Source organism: Mustela putorius, unplaced genomic scaffold, assembly GCF_011764305.1.
Source record: "Mustela putorius furo isolate JIRA1106 unplaced genomic scaffold, ASM1176430v1.1 tig00000430_pilon_pilon_pilon, whole genome shotgun sequence".
NCBI classification, from domain to species: domain Eukaryota; kingdom Metazoa; phylum Chordata; class Mammalia; order Carnivora; family Mustelidae; genus Mustela; species Mustela putorius.
In genome coordinates this window covers 8,745,256-8,763,595 of record NW_025421377.1, presented here as the reverse complement: position 1 = coordinate 8,763,595, position 18,340 = coordinate 8,745,256, and the positions used below count along the sequence as shown (strand labels likewise).

Genomic DNA, 18,340 nt, shown 5'->3' with positions numbered 1-18,340 from the left:
ACAGTTCTGGTTTTCCCACCCTGGCACCAGCACCGGTTCCCACAGTTGGTTTCCACTCATGAAGCTTTGCTTCAGTAAATTGTTACTCTCCGTATTCTCGTATTGGTTTCTTCAGTCTCAGGGGCAGGAGTTTGCCTTGTGTCCTCATCTCTCTTATGGATCTTAGAAGAGTTGTTGATTTTTAGTCTATTTAGCTTTTTACTTGTTAGAATGGAGGGGCAGCTTCCGAGCTTCTTACATACTGACTAGAAACTGAAGTCCTTTTGTTTGTTTTTTAAAGATATTTATTTATTTATTTGACAGAGACACAATGAGAGAGGGAACACAAGCAGGGCAAGTGGGAGAGGGAGAAGCAGGCTCCCCGCTGAGCAGAAAGCCTGATGTGGGACTCCACCCCAGGACACTGGGATCAAGACCGGAGCCAAAGACAGATGCTTAAACACCTGAGCCACCCAGGCGCTCTTTGTTTGTTTATTTTTTTAAATCAAAACAAGACACTAAATTTAAAAATTGGATTTATATCATGTTTGTAGATGAACAGAGTTATCATAAAATATTTCTAGTGAAGAAAGCTTATCTATGTATAAGAGCAAAATTCAAGTATTTAAAAATCAAATCCTCAGTGTTCCCTCCTATTCTACTTTATATCAGGCTCTTGAAAGAGAAGCCTTTTCTAAATCTTTCTAAATGCTATTAATTTCTATTTCTATGTATATCTGATAGTGCTTACTTTTCTCATTGCTTTATCCTGATATTTCTTTCCTTACAGTATTAAGTGAATCTACTTAAGGAAAGACACCTGGATTTTTACTTGAAAAGAGGTAGGTAGTTTATTAAAATATTTTACTATAAATCTCATGCCATCGAAAAACTACAAATGGTTTGAATGCTTACTAATGTTCACTTTAATTTTGTTGCTGAAAATCCAAATCCCCCCAAATATATTATTTTACTGATATTTTTAAAGTTTAAAATCTAAACACAGAGAGGCTCTTAATCAATTAACATTATCTTTGTATATATGTCATGCATTAAGAAAATAGGAAATGGCTTATTTTTTTATTTGACAGAGGAAACCTTCGGCTTCAAACCTGTCACTCAACAGTCCCCAGTGAGATTTAGATTGACAGCTGCACAGTGGGTCTGGGCGTGGTCACTGCATATCTGCAGCCAGGTGTGCAATCAAGTCTTTGGCATCTTGCATAACGGAGGGTATTTCTGAGCCGTTCTCAGTCACTTGGGTTCCAAACAAGAACATCTTCCTGTCATTTCCCACCTCAGACAATGCCAAAGCTTCATGGATATCTGTAATACGATAGGCTGCTTCAAGATCCTTCAACCCAGAATAGAAAAAGCATAGGAAAGAGCTGGTTATTTTGCAATCCTTTTGGATAGATACATTTATTATTCTCATTTATTGCTCTCAATGATCTCACCTTCATTTTAATGTAAAGGATATTGTTACCCCATTATTATGATCCCAGTGGTTGTCTGAATATAAATATTTTAATCAGAATTATACCAACAGTGGGGCATCTATCTGGCTTAGTTGGTAGAGCATGCAACTTCTGATCTTGGGGTTTTGAGTGTGAGCCCCCTATTGGGGGGTAAGATTACTTACCAAAAAAATGAGAGAGAGAAAAATAAAGGGCAGCAGAATTGTATCAGCAGTTATGAGCTATCATCAAGAAAGAATTTCTGGAATGAAGTTAAACCATTCTAATACTTTAATCAATTTTCCAAACACTGTAGTCAATATGCTCCTATTTTTTTCCATTTCTTTTTTATTTATCCAAATCATTTTCAATAGGATCAATTTTTTTATTGAAGTATAGTTGACACACAGTTACATTAGTTTTCGGTGTACAACATAATAATTTGACAACCCCGTATGTTATTCTACGTTCACCGTAATTGTAGTTACCATCCCTCACCATACAATGCTATTATGATTCCACTGACTATATTCAGCATATGCCATTGTATATGCTGTACCTTTCATCTCAGTGACCTATTTATTCCATAACTGGAAGCCTGTACCTCCCATTCTCTTTCACTCCTTTTTTTTTTTTTTTTAATTTTTATTTGTTTGACAGAGAGATCACAAGTAGGTAGAGAGACAGGCAGAGAGAGAGGGAGAACCAGGCTACCTGCTGAGCAGAGAGCTCAATGTGGGGCTCAATCCCAGGACCCCGAGATCATGACCTGAGCCAAGGGCAGAGGCCCAATCCACTGAGCCACCCACTTTCACTCCTTTTTGCCCATCCCCCTACCGCTTTTCCCCCGGCACCCACCAATTTGTTCTCTGTACTTATTGGTCTATTTCTCCTTCTTGTTTTGTTTGTTCCTTTGTTGTCTAGATTCCACAAATAAGTGAAAGCATATGGTATTTTTCTCATTTCACTTAGCATAATAATCTCTAGGTCCACCCCTATTCTCACAAATGGCAAGATCTCATTCTTTTTATGGTGAGTAATGCTCCAGTATGTGTATATATGCTACATCTTCTTTATCCATTTACCTGTTGATGGACACTTGAGTTACTTCCTTATCTTACCTACTGTAAATGATGCTCCAATAAACACAGAGATGCATATACCTTTTTGAAATGGTATTTAAGTTTTTGGGGGGGTAAATACTCAGTAGTGGAATTATTGGATCATAATGGTATTTCTGTTTTCAATTTTGTGAGGACCCATAATCCTGTTTTCCACAGTGCCTGTACCAATTTACTTTCTTGTCAACAATGGACAGAAGTCCTTTTTTCACATCCTTAACAACACTTGCTATTTCTTGTCTTTTTGATTCTAGCCATTCTGACAGGTATAAAGTGATATCTCATTGTGGTTTCAATTTACATTTTTCTGATGATTAATGGTGTTGGGCATCTTTCTCATGTGTCTGTTGAACATCTGTATATCTTCTTTGGAGAAATGTCTGTTCATTGTATCTCCTACATATTTTTTAATTGGGTTATTTGCTTTTTGAATATTGAGTTGGGTAAGTTCTCTACATATCTTGCATATTAAGTCCTTATCAGATACATCATTTGCAAATATTTATTCCCAGTTAGTATTTGCCTTCTTTATTATTTATTTTTTTTTAATTTTATTTATTTATTTGACAGAGGGAGAGGGAGGGAGAGAGTGAGAGACAGTGCACATGAGCAGGGGCAGAGGGAGAGGGAGAAGCAGGCTCCCCACTGAGCAAGGAGCCTGATGTGGGACTCAATCCCAGGACCCCAGGATTATGACCTGAGCTGAAGGTAGCCACTTTTAACTGACTGAACCACCCAGGTGTCCCAGTATTTCCCTTTTTAAAAAGATTTTACTTGTTTATTTGAGAGAGAGATAGAGAGACCACGAGCAAGGGGAAGCAGCAGAGGAGAAGAAGTAGGCTCCCCACTGAGCAGGAAGCCAACGTGGGGCTCCATTCCAAAACTGGACCTAGGATCAAGGCCTGAGCCAAAGGCAGCCACTTAACTGCTTAACCCACTGAACCACCCAGGTGCCCCTTGCCTTTTTGTTTTGTTGATGGATTCCTTTGGTGTGCAGAAGCTTTTTATTTTAATGTAGTCCCAACAGTTTATTTTTGCTTTTATTTCCCTTGCCTCAGGAGACATATCTAGAAAAATGTTTCTGGTGGCATCTGGTTGCAGTTGATTACATTTCTAGATATTGGTCATCCCAATATATTGCCTGTCTGAGATCAGAATTTACTTATTCTTAGAGCCTGTAGTGACATTTGAACAGTGTTAAAATAGATCCAGTAAACCTGTGTGCAATGTCTCAAGGTAGTAAATTAATGATGGAATTGGAGAGGAAGAAAATATGAGGAAAATGTTGGATTAAAAAGAGGGTTCCTTGTAGTCATAAAAGCACATTATGGATAGGGTGCCTGGGTAGGTCAGTCAGTAGAGCATGGAGCTCTTCATCACAGGGTCATAAGTTGGAGCCCCACATTGGATGTAAAGTTTACTTTAGAAGAAGAAGGAGAAGGAGGTGGAGGAGGAAGAGGAGAAGGAGAAGGAGGAGGAAGGGGTGCCTGTATGGCTCAGTCAGTTAAACATCAGCCTTTGGCTCAGGTCATGATCCTGGAGTCCCAGGGAGCCAGCCCCAAGCCTGGCTCCCTGCTCAGCAGGAGTCTGTTTCTCCCTCTGCCCCTCCCCCCAACTCACTGAATGCACTCTTTCTCTCTCTTTCACTCACTTACCATGCATTCTTTCCTGATCACAATGTTATGACACTAGTTATCAATCACAAGAAAAATCTGGAAAGAGCACAAATAGATGGAGGCTGAATAACATGCTCCTAAACAATGAGTGGGTCAACCAAGAAATCAAAAATTACATGAAGAAAGACGAAAATGGAAATACAAGGTACAAAATCTTTGGGACATAGCAAAGGCAGTTCTAAGAGGGAAGTTTATAGCAAAACAAGCCTACCTCAAAAAGCAAGAAAAATCTCAGATAAACAACCTACCCATACACATTCAGGTGCTACAAAAAGAAGAACAAACAAAACCACAAACTAGCAGAAGGAAGGAAATAATAAAGATTGGCGCAGAAGTAAATGACATGGATACTAAAAAAATAAATAAATAAATTCCTAGAAACATATGACCTGACAAAACTGAATTAGGAGGAAATAAAATTTGAACAGACCAATTACCAGCAACAAAGTTGAATTAGTAATCAAAAAATTCCCAACAAACATAAGTCCACACCACATGGCTTTACAAATGAATTCTACCAAATATTTAAAGAAGAGTTAATACCTATTCTTCTCAAAATATTTCAAAAAAGAGGAAGGAAATCTTCCAGATTCATTCTATGAGACCAGCATTACACTGATACCATAACCAGAGAAAGACACCACAAAAAAAGAGCACTACAAGCCAATACTTCTGATGAACGTAGATGCAAAGATTCTCAACAAAATATTAGCAAACCAAATCCAACAATACATTAAAAAAACATTCATCATGATCAAGTGGGATTTATTCCAGGGATGCTAGATTGGTTCAATAATTGCAAATCAAGCAACATGATACATCACATCGATAAAAGAAAGGATAAAAACCATATGATCATTTCAACAGTTGCAGAAAAATATTTGACAAGGTAATTAATCCTTTCATGATAAAAACCCTCCACAAAGTAGGTTTAGAGAGAGCATACTTCAGCATAATAAAAGCCATATATAAAAAACCCACAGCTAACATCATACTTAATGGGGGAAAACTGAGAGTTCTTCCCTAAGGTAAGGAACAACACAAGGATGTCCACTCTCACCACTTTTATTCAACATAGTACTGGACGTCCTAGCCACAGCAATCAGCCAAGAAAAAGAAATAAAGGCATCCAAATGAGTAAGCAAGAAGTCAAACTTCCAGTATTTGCAGATGTCATGACACTATAGAAAACCCTGAAGACTCCACCAAAAAACTATTACAACTGATAAATGAATTCAGCAAAGTTGCAAGATACAAAATCAATGTACAGAAATCTTTGCATTTCTATACATTAATAATGAAGGAGCAGAAAGAGAAATTAAGGGGGAAAATATCTCATTTATAACTGCACCAAAAATAATAAAATACCCAAGAATAAACCTAACCAAGGAGCCAAAAGACCTGTATTCTGAAAAGTATAAAACTTTGTTGAAAGAAACTGAAGACAATACAAAGAAATGGAAAGACATCACATGCTCATGGATTAGAAGAACAAATATTGTTAAAATATCTATACAACCCAAAGCGGTATACAGATTTAATGCGATAGCTACCAAATACCAACAGCATTTTCCACAGAACTAGAACAATTATAGAATTTGTATTGAACTACAAGACCCCCCAAAAGCCAAAGCAATCTTGAAAAAGATAAAACTGGAGGTAGCACAATTCTAGACTTGAAGTTATACTACAAAGCTGTAGTAATCAAAACAGTATGGTACTGGCACAAAAACAGACACAGATCAACAGAACAGAGTACAAAGCCCAGAAATAAACTCAAAATTACATGATCAATTAATCTAGGATAAAGGAGGCAAGAATATGCAATGGGAAAAACAAATAGTGTTGGGAAAACTAGAGAGCAACATGCAAAAGAATGAAACTGGACCATTTTCTTTTTTTTTTTTTTTTTTTTTCTTTTTAGGTTTTAATTTTTTTATTTTTATAAACATATATTTTTATCCCCAGGGGTACAGGTCTGTGAATCACCAGGTTTATACAATACACAAAAGCCAACTAAAAATGGATTAAGGACCTAAATGTGAGACCTGAAACCATAAAAATCCTAGAAGATAGCACAGGCAGCACTTACTCTGAAACTGGCCATAGCAATATCTTTCTAGATACATCTGCCAAGGTAAGGCAAACAAAAGCAAAAATAAATTATTGGAACTACACAAAAATAAAAAGCTCCTCCACAGCAAAAACAACACACAACAAAATTAAAAGATAACCTACTGAATGGAAGAAGATATTCACAAATGACATATCCCATAAAGAATTAGTATCCAAAATATATAAAGAACTTACACAACTTAAAACACAAAAAAACGAATAATCCAATTAAAAAATGGACAGAAGACATTAACGAATGTTTTCTAAAAAAGACATACAAATGGCCAAGAGACACATGAAAAGATGCTCTCAACACATTCACTCATCATCAGAGAAATGCAAATCAAAACCACAATGAGTTATCACCTCACACCTTTCAGAATGGCTAAAGTCAAAACCACAAGAAATAACAAGTATTGGCAAGAATGGGGAAAGAAAGAAGCCTCATGCACTGTTGGTGGGAATATAAACTGGTGCAGCCATTGTGGAAAATAGTATGGAGTTCCTCAAAAGAGTAAAAATAGGGACACCTGGGTGGCTCAGTGGGTTAAAACCTCTGCCTTTGGCTCGGGTCATGATCCCAGGGTCCTGGGATTGAGCTCCACATCGGACTCTTTGCTCAGCAGGGAGCCTGCTTCCTCCTTCTCTCTGCCTACTTGTGATCTTGTCAAATAAATAATTTAAAAACCTTTAAAAAAAAAAAGGAGTAAAAATAGAACTATCCTGGGATGCCTGGCTGGCTCAGTCAGTAGAGCAAATGACCCTTGAGCTCAAAGTCATGAGTTTGAGCCCCACACTGGGTATAGAGTTTACTTTAAATAAGAAAATAGAACTACCCTATAATCCAGTAATCACACTACTGGAATACCCAAAGAATAAGGAAACACTAATTCAAAGGGATATACGCACCCCTATGTATACTGAAGCATAATTTACAACTGTCAAAGTATGGAAGCAATCCAAGTATCCATCAATAGATGGCTAAACAAGATGTAACACACACACACACACATGTACACACACACAGAGGAATATTACTCAGCCATAAAAAAGAAGGAGATCTTGCCATTTGCAACAACATGGATGGATCTACAGAGTACAATGCTAAGTGAAATAAGCCAGTGAGAGAAAGAAAAATATCATATGAAATTTAAGATACAAGAGAAACAAAGGAAAGAAAAAGAGACACCCCAAAAAACATACTCTTAACTATAGAGAACAGTTTCCAGACAGGAGGTGAGTGGGGGGCTGGGTGAAATAGGTGAAGACAATTAAGATTATACCTACCTTGATGCACACTGAGTAATATTTGAAACTACTGAATTACCGCATCATACACCTGAAAGTAATATCTATTGCTCTATGTTCACTGGAATGAAAATACATTTTTTAAAATGTCATTTAAAAAAACAAATGGAAAGCTATGTATAAAGAAGATAACCATAAGCAAAGTAAAATAATAGTCAACAAGTTGCTGAGGAAGACACACAGAACGCCTACAAGTAATAAAGGATTATTTTTCTGAAAGATAGGAAAGATTTCTACAACTCAAATAAGAAAAGATAAACAACCTAATAGAAATTTGGGAAGAGATATTAAAAGAAAATTCACAGGGGTGCCTGGGTAGCTCAGTCAGTAGAGTGACCAACTCTTCACGTCCACTCAGGTCATGATCTTGGGGTCGTGGGATCAAGCCCCATGTTGGGTTCTGCACCGGGCATGGAGCTTGCTTGAGATTCTTTTTCTGCCTCTCCTTCTGCCCCTCCCCTCTCTCTCACTTGCTCTCTGTCTCTAAAAATAAATAAATAAAAGACAATCCACAGATGTGGAAATGAGTTTCAAAGAATGAAACAATTTTGAAACTAATAACCAATGTACATCTGAAAAGATGTTGAAGCTGAACTAGTAATTAGGGAAATGCAAATTAGAATAATAGGATAAAATTTCAGCTCCATCAGACTGGCAAAAATGAAAAAGGTTGACAATACCAAGTACTGAAATGGATGTGGAGCTGCTAAAATCTGTCATATTCTGCTCTCTAGAGAGTAAATTGGTGCAATATCTTTGGAAAGCAGCTTGGTAAGATCTAGTAAAGCTGATTATGTACAAATCTGAAAACCCAGCAATTTCTCTTTTAGATGTATGCACTAGAGAAATGTTGATACATATCTACAAGGAGACACATACATGAAGATTCACTGTAACACTGTTTATAATAATAAACCATTAGAAATAACCCAAACACCCAGAATGAAATGTGTAAAAATGTGGTATATTCATGCAATGGAATACTATAGAGCTCACTTGCATGTGCCATGGCCTTTGTAGTTTATGGTATGTAAGATGCTCCCGTTTAAAACAAAACAAAACAAAACAAAACAAAACAAAAGCTCCTCTTTTAAATAAAATCTGCAGGACTAGCTTCTGTGCTGGACTGGAACATAGATTCCTTTAGGTGGTCGTTTGTAATTACTTAGTTTACTGCCATTAAGACATTCACCCTCAGAAGTGGCGGGACAGTTAAGTTCCCTAATGACTGGCTATCTTAAAGCAATTGAAAGAGGGGCTTTACAAAAATAATGAATACTGTTATGCTGAAAATAAAACATAAAAAAAAGAAGAAAGAGGGGCTTTACTATTACAATGCTGTCGATGTTTAGTATTTTTAACTTTTTTTATTGTGGTAAAATACACATAACAAAATTTATTGTCTTAACCATGCATGAGAGCACAGTTCAGTACATTCACTGTGCAAAGGTCCACCTCCAGAAGTCTCTTCATCTTGCAAAACTGCAACTCTGTACCCACAAAGCAGTAACTCCCATTTCTCCCTCCCCAAACCCAAGGCAACCATCGTTAATATAAACCCTGTACCCGTTAAACAATGACTCTTCCTTCTCCTCTCCTCCCATTCCCTTGTAACCTCTCATTTATTTTCTGTCTCTATGAACTTGACTACTCCAGGTACCTCATGAAAGTGGGATCATATGATATTTGTTGTTTTCTTGCTGGGTTATTTCTCTTAGCATAAGGTCCTCAAGGTTTATCCATATCACAGCATGTGTCAGAATTTCCTTTTCTAAGGCTGAATTGTCTGTATGTATCATGTTTTATTTATCCATTCACCCACGGAGGGACACTTGGGTTGCTTCTACCTTTTGACTATTGTGAATAATTCTGTTGTGAATATGGATGGATGAGTATCTGTTCATGTTCCTGCTTTCAATTCTTTTGAGTATACACCCAGACGTGGAATTGCTGGATATGCAAATTCTATTTTTAATGTATTTTTTTTAAGGAACTGCCATACTGTTTTCTAAAGTGGCTGCACCATTTTACATTCCCAATGACACTGTAAGGGTTCCAGTTTCTCCAGGGTTGTTTGTTTAATATTTTTTATGTGTGTGTAATAAATTCAGGTCAGGCTAATTGATCTAAAGCAAACTATTCCTTTATGTATTGTAGATGCTCAAATATTTTGTTGAAATCAATTCAACCACCAGTAAATGTTTACTGAATTAAATTCAACGCATATTTGTTGCATTTCTACTATGCTTGTCCAGTATAAGGGAATAATGGTTTTTATTTTCAAGGAGTTTATAATCCAATAGATCTTATAAGTGTAAACTAAACTGCATATATAGCATATTGTTAAATATCTAGCTATTAAAAGTAGACATTTCTATTTCTTTAAGTAATAATAAAACTATTAAGTGAAACTTAGAGCTGCCCAGATTTTTACCTGTTTGTTTGCAAACACAACCAAAGGAAGGATTGGGTTTGTTTCAATTAATTGATGAAGGTGTTTCTTGGCTTCAGGTAATCTGTTGTGATCAGCTGAATCCACCACAAAGATCAGCAGCAATCCTCTGGATAGGTACATTTCCCAATAGGAACGGAAAGGTTCACTGCCACCAACTACAGAGAACAGCAGAGAAAAAAATATGACAAAAACATAGCAGAAGCAGCTGCTGAGAAGGCAGGAAAGACCCTCTTAGATAATTTCCAAACACTGGACAGGTGTTCTGATAAAATGCCACTGTGTCAGAGTGTATCCAATTCTGAGAATGACCAGAGGCATGTTACTAGGGAAGTGGCTGGTGGAAATATTTACCCTCCATAAGTGGTTCAATCATTCTGGGACACAAAGACTCAGCATAAAGACTAGATACTACCATGAATACAGTGGATGCCCCCTGCCCTGTAACACAGAGCGGCCATGGGGGCCACCGCCTAACAGTTGAGCTCAGAAAATGGGAGTACGTCACTAAAATAATTCAGGGTGGTAGGTTAAAACACACCTTTCTCCAAAATAAGTTTCAAATAGACGAATTCCCTGGCCAGACTCACTTGCACAGTCTTTTTCCTTTATCAAAATCCCAGAACTAATTTCTCCTCTTAACACTGCACTAAGATTTAATAGGATCCTGTGGGCATTAAAGAAAGAAAATGCCTTTGGATTATTTCATTCCACTGATTCTTCCCAGAAGAAAGTTTCTGGCAATTATAATAATATATACACAATGGATTTAGTTTTTATTTTTCTCCTAGAGCAGAGGCTGGCAAACTATGGCCCGCAGTCTAAATCTGGCCCACGGCCTATTTTTGGTAGCACAGGAACAGAGAATGGATTTTACATCTTTAAATGCTGCGGGGGGAGAGAAAGAATAACATTTCATGACATGTAAAAGTATCATATTTGGATTTCAGTGTCTACAAATAAAAGTTTATCGGAACACAATCGTGGACTTGCCACGTATTGTCTGTATTGTCTGTGGCTGCTTCCACAGTACAACAGAGTTTAGTGGCTGCCTAGAGACCATGTGGCCCCCAAAGCCTAAATTATTTACTACCTAGCCCTTTACAGAAAAAGTTTGAAGACCCTTGTTTTAGAAACTTAACAAAAACATTTAAAATACTTCTGGGAAAGGGCCTTGATTTGTCTGTTCTTTGTTTGAATTAGCTAGGCTAATTCCCTAAATAAAGCATTTTGTGTTACTAACTTTTAAAAAGAATATTGTGTAATCTTCTAAGTAATTCATATGGTTTCAACATATTTAGTTTAAGCATGAATGAACATTTGGGTTGTTCCTCATTTTTATGTGTCTGTGTGTGATACCATCACATTTCACCTATATTGGGATTTTCATCTTTTTGTTATTAACTTCTAACTTAATTGCAATGTATTCAAAGAACATGGTTTTTATGATGTCCCTTCTCTGAAAAATTTATTAACACCTGTTGTATGGTCTACCAGGTGGTCAATTTTGATAAATGTTACATGAATCTTTGAGAGGAATATGTATTTCAGCTTTGGGATGTAGCTAAAATTGTCTAATTGAACAATCTTATATTGTCCATTGGATGAAACTTGTTGGTTGTGTTCACATTCTCTGGATCCTTGTTGATTTTTTTCCTCCTTGATTTTAATAATTTGACAATACGTTGAAAATCCCTCACTCCAATGGTAGATATGTCCATTTCTTCCCCTAATTAGATTCTCCCTTTCTTTTCATTCCTTTGTTCCTTCCTTCCTTTCTTTTCACTTTTTGTATTTTGAGACTATTTTCCTAGCTATCTATTTGGTTAAAATTATTATCTCTTCTATAGCTTCTGAACGAATTAAAACTTGTATTCCAGATAATGTTGTTAGCTGAAGGATTTGCCTACACGTTGACCAGTTTCTCTGCCCATACTTTCTTTCTGTGACTGAAAGGAAAAATTAAAAGGTGATTACAGTAATCTAAGGGAGAGACGGTGTAGGTTCCAGCTGACATAAGTGCAGTAGGAAAAGATGTAACTGATGAACTGATGAATTCCAGCTTTGTTTAGAGGTAGAAAACTCATAGTGTTTTATTTGTGGACTAGAGTTGGGGGTACAAAAGGAGACATCAAGGGTGACTCCTATTGTTTCTGGCTGGTAACACGATAGCTAAGGAACCATTTACGGACCAGTAGATTATAGGGAAAGGAACAGTAATGGAGATAAAGCAAGCACTTTGTCTCGACCATTTTAGGCTGGATTGGATTTATGGTTGGGTTGGATAGATAAATCTGGGATAGATAAATCTGGGTGTCATTAACACAGAGATGGTATTTTTTAAGGCCAATAGGATGGATAAATCATCCAAGGAGAAAATGTAAAGAACTGAATATAATGCAACTTTGGGGAACAACACGATTTCGAGAGGGGGTGACCCCAGAATTACTTTAGCATAGAGACTTCTGGGCTGCCCTCTGGTTACAAAAAGAGATTTGGGGCTTTTTCAGAGAAGGAAGTATGTGTATTTGCTGTATTTACTTAGATTGAATGTTTCTTGGGGTAGTGAGGGAATTGAGAGCGTATTATCGGAGGGGGTGCTGTAGCCTTCCTTGCCACTCCCTCTCATACACCAGCACTGAAAAAAGGAGGAAACAAGGAAAGGAAGTGATTTCCTCCACAATTAACTATTAAACTACATACGCATTCTAAAACCGTAGGCAAACCTGACCCAGTGTGACTTTTCATAAGGGTACAATGATGCTAACAATAGGTCTGGCTTAAGGTATAACAAGATAAGCCTATCTTGTTACTAATGAGAAAGCAGGCTTACTCTCCAGAAACTCCATCTGGCTATCCTCGGTGTTGATGCATACTGCATTGAAACCTTGGGTGGGTGCCACGCTGTGCTGGACTCTGTTTAAAGCCAGAGAGTGCAGAACGCTGGTCTTTCCTGCTCCATCCAGGCCCAACACAAGGATCTGCTTATTTTTCTCCTGTGAAAACAAAAGACCAATCAATAAACTCATGCAACCAGGGGCTTGTTTCCTTGGCTCCTGGCAGTGTGCCTGCCTGTGGTAGGACCCAATAATAATTGTGGAATTGTAAACCAGAACAAAAATTCATGAAACATTAATATGTCTAGGAGCACCTGGCTGGCTCTGTTGGTAGAGCATGGGACTCTTGGTCTTGGGGTCGTGATTTCAAGCCCCATGTTGGGTATAGAGTTTACTTAAAAAAAAAATTAATAGAACTAGGACAAGCCGTACCAGTCTGTATTTTATAATCAGCCATTAGTTATGTGGTATTAATCACACCCCCCACCTAGAATGGTGGTGATCAATCTATTAAATATAGACTGCATAATATAACAGGATTTATAGGCGGTGCCATAGATCACAGGATGCGATCTTCACTTTGCTGTTTGAGTTCATGTCCACTGCGGATTGAAACAGAATTCAGTTTGTTGTTTGGGATCTTGGGATATCTGTGGTTCATGCACTCACTTACATGCCATTCAGCATGTAAGCACCCGAAGTCTCATAGTATTGATCTGTTTTCTTTTCCCAATTGGATCACTAACTAGATAAAAGACTAGGGGAAGTTTCCCCTCTTATACTTTTTAATAGAAGTATCATGATTAAATGAAAAGGCTAAGGTTATAGAAACTGTTAAACAGGTTCCAATCACAAATGAACATTTATTTTACAATCAGATGTTAAAACCTGTTGAACTTGACATAAACTTCAGAAAGAAGCAGACTTAGAAATTTTTATAACAAGTGATTGAGAGACAAGAAGGGCAGGTTGGTATGAAAAGTTCAGAGTGCTCAGAAAAGTGACTTTTAGGGTACAAAATTTAATGTGAACAGTAATAAATGACTAACAATACAAATTGCCCACAGGAACTCAATTCTATTTCCCAAACTGCCTACTGAAGAAGTTTCTCATGCACAAAAACACCAGTAATTGTCTTCAATTACATTGGTTTAGAAGTAACAATAATCTTTTGTATTTATACTTGAACACTAAATGTTGATGTTAGATTTAGACTGGTTTTCTAGTAAAAAGTGAATTTTTTTCACTATCCCACTTTTTCTTCTTTTGAAAATAAGATCTATGTGAAAGTGAGATGTTTGAAGATCTGGTCTAGTAGGGTCTTGTATAGACAGCATAATTTATTAAAACTGTCTTGTGAATAAAAGAATTAGAAAAAGTACATGTTTGTTTTGGAATTCTTTTTTTTTTTTTTTTAAGATTTTATCTATTTATTTGACAGAGAAAAATCACAAGTAGACAGAGAGGCAGGCAGGGGTGGAGGGAAGCAGGCTCCCCGCCGAGCAGAGAGCCTGACGCGGGGCTCTATCCCAGGACCCTGAGCTGAAGGCAGAGGCTTAACCCCCTGAACCACTCAGGCGCCCTGTTTTTGGAATTCTTGATGGCTCTTAAAGCAAATGGTATTTCCATAGTTATTTTCTATCTTCATCTCCATTTTCCTCTCATCTGCATCTAAGCATGAGAGTATCATTCTGGAAGTGTGGTGGTGAGGAAGAAGGACTTCATGGATAGAGAATATCTCACAGGATGATTTAAACTGCATGCTCTGAAGCAGATTTGGGCCCAAGAAATTGCTGTAGGGTGTGAATTGTGTCCCCCTTACTGTCTCCACCAACGGCCACTCAAGATGACCCCAACATACTTTATCAATTCCAACAAGCAATCCTCCCTCCATTTTTAACATCTCCAAAACGAGGGTTTTACAATTCATGGTGTGTCTTTTTTTTTTTTTTGAGAGAGAGAAATAGAGATGGGGGGGGGCTTGGGGGAAGGGGCAAAGGAAAAGGGAGAATCTTAAGACTCCTAGCTGAGCACGGAACCCCACGGCGGGCTTGATCTCAAGACACTGAGATCATGACCTGAGCTGACATCAAGAGTTGGATTCTTGGGATGCCTGGGTGGCTCAGTTGGTTAAGCAGCTGCCTTCGGCTCAGGTCATGATCCCAGCGTCCTGGGATCGGGTCCTGGGATCGAGTCCCACATCGGACTCCTTGCTCGGCAGGGAGCCTGCTTCTCCCTCTGTCTCTGCCTGCCGTTCTGTCTGCCTGTGCTTGCTCTCTCTCCCTCTCTCTTTCTCTGACAAATAAAAATAAAATCTTTAAAAAAAAAAAAAAAGAGTTGGATTCTTAATCAACTAAGCCACCCAAGTGTCTGGGTATGTCATATTTTGATTGGCAGCATTTTTTTTTTTCTTTCTCAGTGGTGCCAAAATAATGGTATCTGAGATCCTAGGAAATATTGTGAGTAAAAATGGTTCCCTACTCTCCTTCCAACCACATGGCTGTCCTACTCTATCCTGTCTAGAAATTCTGCAGTCACTGCTCACATTTTACTTTATTTATTTATTTTTTTGGCAAAACACATGCTAAAATACATGCTTTCTCATGTTGATCATCTCTTAAGGAAAGCTAGGATTATTGTTAAACCAAAAGTTCTGACATAATTTGTGATTTTGAGCGCCACTGTTCCCTGTCAATAGTCATTATTTTAACCATATATGGGTCTATAACAGTTTGTGTTTTACCAGAGATCAAATCGCCGTTAATAATTCAAATTGTTTAGAACCAGAAAGCACCTGTGAGCTCAGGAACTCCAGGAGCAAGAAGCTTATTAAGCTGATCCAAACAGTGCCAGTTTTTTCTTTCTTTTTATCCTACACCCCCTCAATTTTTTCACTGTGGTAAAATACACATAAATTTAATATAAATAAAATATAATATAAAACATACCGTCTTACCCATTATTAAGGATACGATTCGGTAGTATTAAAATACATTCAGAATGCTGAGACAGTCTCCCTCCCCTCAGAACCTCAGGCAACCACCAGTTCTACTCTACGACTTTGACTCCCCTAGGTACCTCATATAAGTAGTCATAGTATTTCTTTTTTTTTTTTTTTTTTAAGATTTTATTTATTTGACAGAGATCACAAGCGGGCAGAGCGGCAGGCGGATGGGGAGGGGGCGGAGGGGGGAAGCAGGCTCCGCGCTAAGCCGGGAGCCCGATGTGGGGCTCGATCCCAGGAACCTGGCACCATGACCCGAGCCGAAGGCAGAGGCCTCAACCCACTGAGCCACCCAGGCGCCCCCATAGCACTTCTTTTTGCGATTGCAGTGCCTGGGTCCTGGGACCTTTCCGTTAAAACTTTGCGACCACCCCCGTGGGCGCTGGTGGTGCGAAAACAATGGAAGCAGTAACCACGGAGAAGGTCCAGCCCTCGGACGCACGTGCACGAATTCGCGAACCCCGCACCACGGAGAGCAGCCGGACCGAGTCCGAGGGCCGCGAGGGCTCGGGGCTGGTGTCGGTGCGGGAGGCGGCCGGAGATGCGGCGCGAGAAGGGCCGCTTCCGCCCGGGGCGGACCAACCGCGCCCTCCTCTTCCTCACCGCGGCACCACCCGCGGGGGGTGGGCGGGGGGACGCAGGGGCGGGGTTAGGGCTGAGGGTAAGGCAGGTGACCGGGAGAAGCGGCCAGCGACGGGCTTGGGAAGCTTGGCACACCCGCTTCCATCCACAGAGTAAAATGCCCTCAAACCCAGACCCGATTCCCTCCCGCGCGGGTCGGGGCCTCGGACGTAACAGAGCCGGCGGCGCTCGGGCCTGACCGTCCACGATGGCCTTGGAGAGCCGGGCGAGGCCCCGGTCCCTTACCGGCGGCTCCAGCGGGGGCTTTGTCAAGGCGCTGTTGTCCTTCTCTTTCTCTTCTTTTCCCTTGAGCTGGTCCTTCTCTTTCTCGGTCTCGCGCTCTTTCCTCTTCTCCTCCTCCTTACAGTTACTCTTCTCCTCCTTTCCTTTCTCTTTCCCCTTAATTTTCTCCTTCTCCACCTCCGTCTTTTTCTCTTCTTTTCCCTTTTCCCGAATTTTCTCTTTCTCTGGCTCCTTCCCCTTCTTCATCACCTTCCCCTTATCATTCACCTTCGCCTTCTCTATCACCTTCGCCTTCTCTATCACCTTCCCCTTCTCTATCACCTTCCCCTTCTCCACCGCCTTCCCCTTCTCCATCACCTTCCCCTTCTCCATCACCTTTCCCTTCTCCATCCCCACCGCCCTAATTTCCTCTATCCGCGCGCCCGCGCGCTGGATCCTGTGTCCTGTGTCCTGGCAGGTGTGGCCCCCGTGGCGGACGCAAGGTGGAGACGTAGGTCCACGCGGCGTAGACAACACCCGCGGTCACCGCGCGGCCGAGGCCAGTACCCCGGCGCGCTGGCTGCCGCCGCGCATCTGACGCCCACTAGCGGGGGTCTGCGGCGCCGCGGATTCGCCGAACCCGGGGCGGGGGAGAGGATAGAGGGGGAGAGCCAGAGGGAGCGTTGAACATAGGGAGGTGGGGAGGCCCAGCTTCGAGAGTTGGGAGAGGCCCGTGGGACTTATCTTCAGGGTAGGAAAATCGCCCCAGGCGACCCAGGAGGTCGCACAATGCCCCCGATTCCCTAGTACTGAGCGCAGTGTCTCAGAAAGGCCTTCCAAGTCGGCCCAGTTCCTGGTGTGTCACCTCCCCCACATCATCCTAGGGCCGCCCGGCCCACGTGTCTCCCATCCGAAGAACGCTTTGGAAGCCAGAGCCCAAGAGCGTCCCGGAGGTTTCCCGGCCAGTTATCACAAGTCTGAAAGTGAAATCCGTTATCTTCCCGCCCTCCGACCCGTGTTAATTCCACAAGGAAGGTCTAGAGGCCGATATCCAGGATGCTTAAGAGAAACATGCACAGTTCCTTTATTTTAAATTCCGGCTACACGTCGCTTAAATAAAATTACCTGGAGATTAAATTAGTAAATCTGCCAGGAAATAGATACTAATAATGATGGGTAATAAAACTACAACTAAACAAAATGGTCATCCCCAGTGATCCTGTATGTGGCAAATTAGGTAACCACGGGACTTTTCAAAGGTGGTGTTAAGATTTCTTAAATTGTTTGAAGGGTGCCTGGGTGGTTCAGTGGGTTAAAGCCTCTGCCTTCGGCTCAGGTCATGATCCCAGGTCCCGAAATGGAGCCTTGCAATCGGGCTCTCTGCTCAACCGGGAGCCTGCTTCCCACGCTCTGTCTGCCTGCCTACTTGTGATCTCTGTCAAATAAATAAAACCTTAAAAAAAAAAGTATAAAAGTATACTTGAAAAGTATACAGATTTTTTTTGTTGTTGTTAAATTGCTCTCCATATACTTCACAATCTAAATTAT

General features: G+C 40.0%; 1 protein-coding gene across 1 annotated transcript; it reads right to left on the bottom strand.

The window, feature by feature from the left end:
* Nucleotides 1-453: 453 nt before the first annotated feature.
* ARL9 (ADP ribosylation factor like GTPase 9) lies at nucleotides 454-17,608 on the bottom strand. The gene is made up of 4 exons (XM_045079796.1): nucleotides 16,817-17,608; nucleotides 12,942-13,104; nucleotides 10,091-10,266; nucleotides 454-1,333 (listed from the first exon to the last, which is right to left on the bottom strand). The coding sequence occupies exons 1-4, from the start codon at nucleotides 17,201-17,203 to the stop codon at nucleotides 1,154-1,156; spliced, it is 906 nt and encodes a 301-aa protein (XP_044935731.1). The 5' UTR covers nucleotides 17,204-17,608; the 3' UTR covers nucleotides 454-1,153.
* Between the last annotated feature and the right edge of the window lie 732 nt (nucleotides 17,609-18,340).

Bases quoted from the DNA above. Each gene is read 5' to 3' on its own strand.
- ARL9 (XM_045079796.1), bottom strand. From the start codon at position 17,203: ATGGAGAAGGGAAAGGTGATGGAGAAGGGGAAGGTGATGGAGAAGGGG. The intron at 13,105-16,816 runs GTAAGGGACCGG...TTGTTTTCACAG, and splicing joins AGCCCCCGCTGGAGCCGCCG to GAGAAAAATAAGCAGATCCT. The intron at 1,334-10,090 runs GTAAAAATCTGG...TCTGGGTTGAAG, and splicing joins TTGTGTTTGCAAACAAACAG to GATCTTGAAGCAGCCTATCG.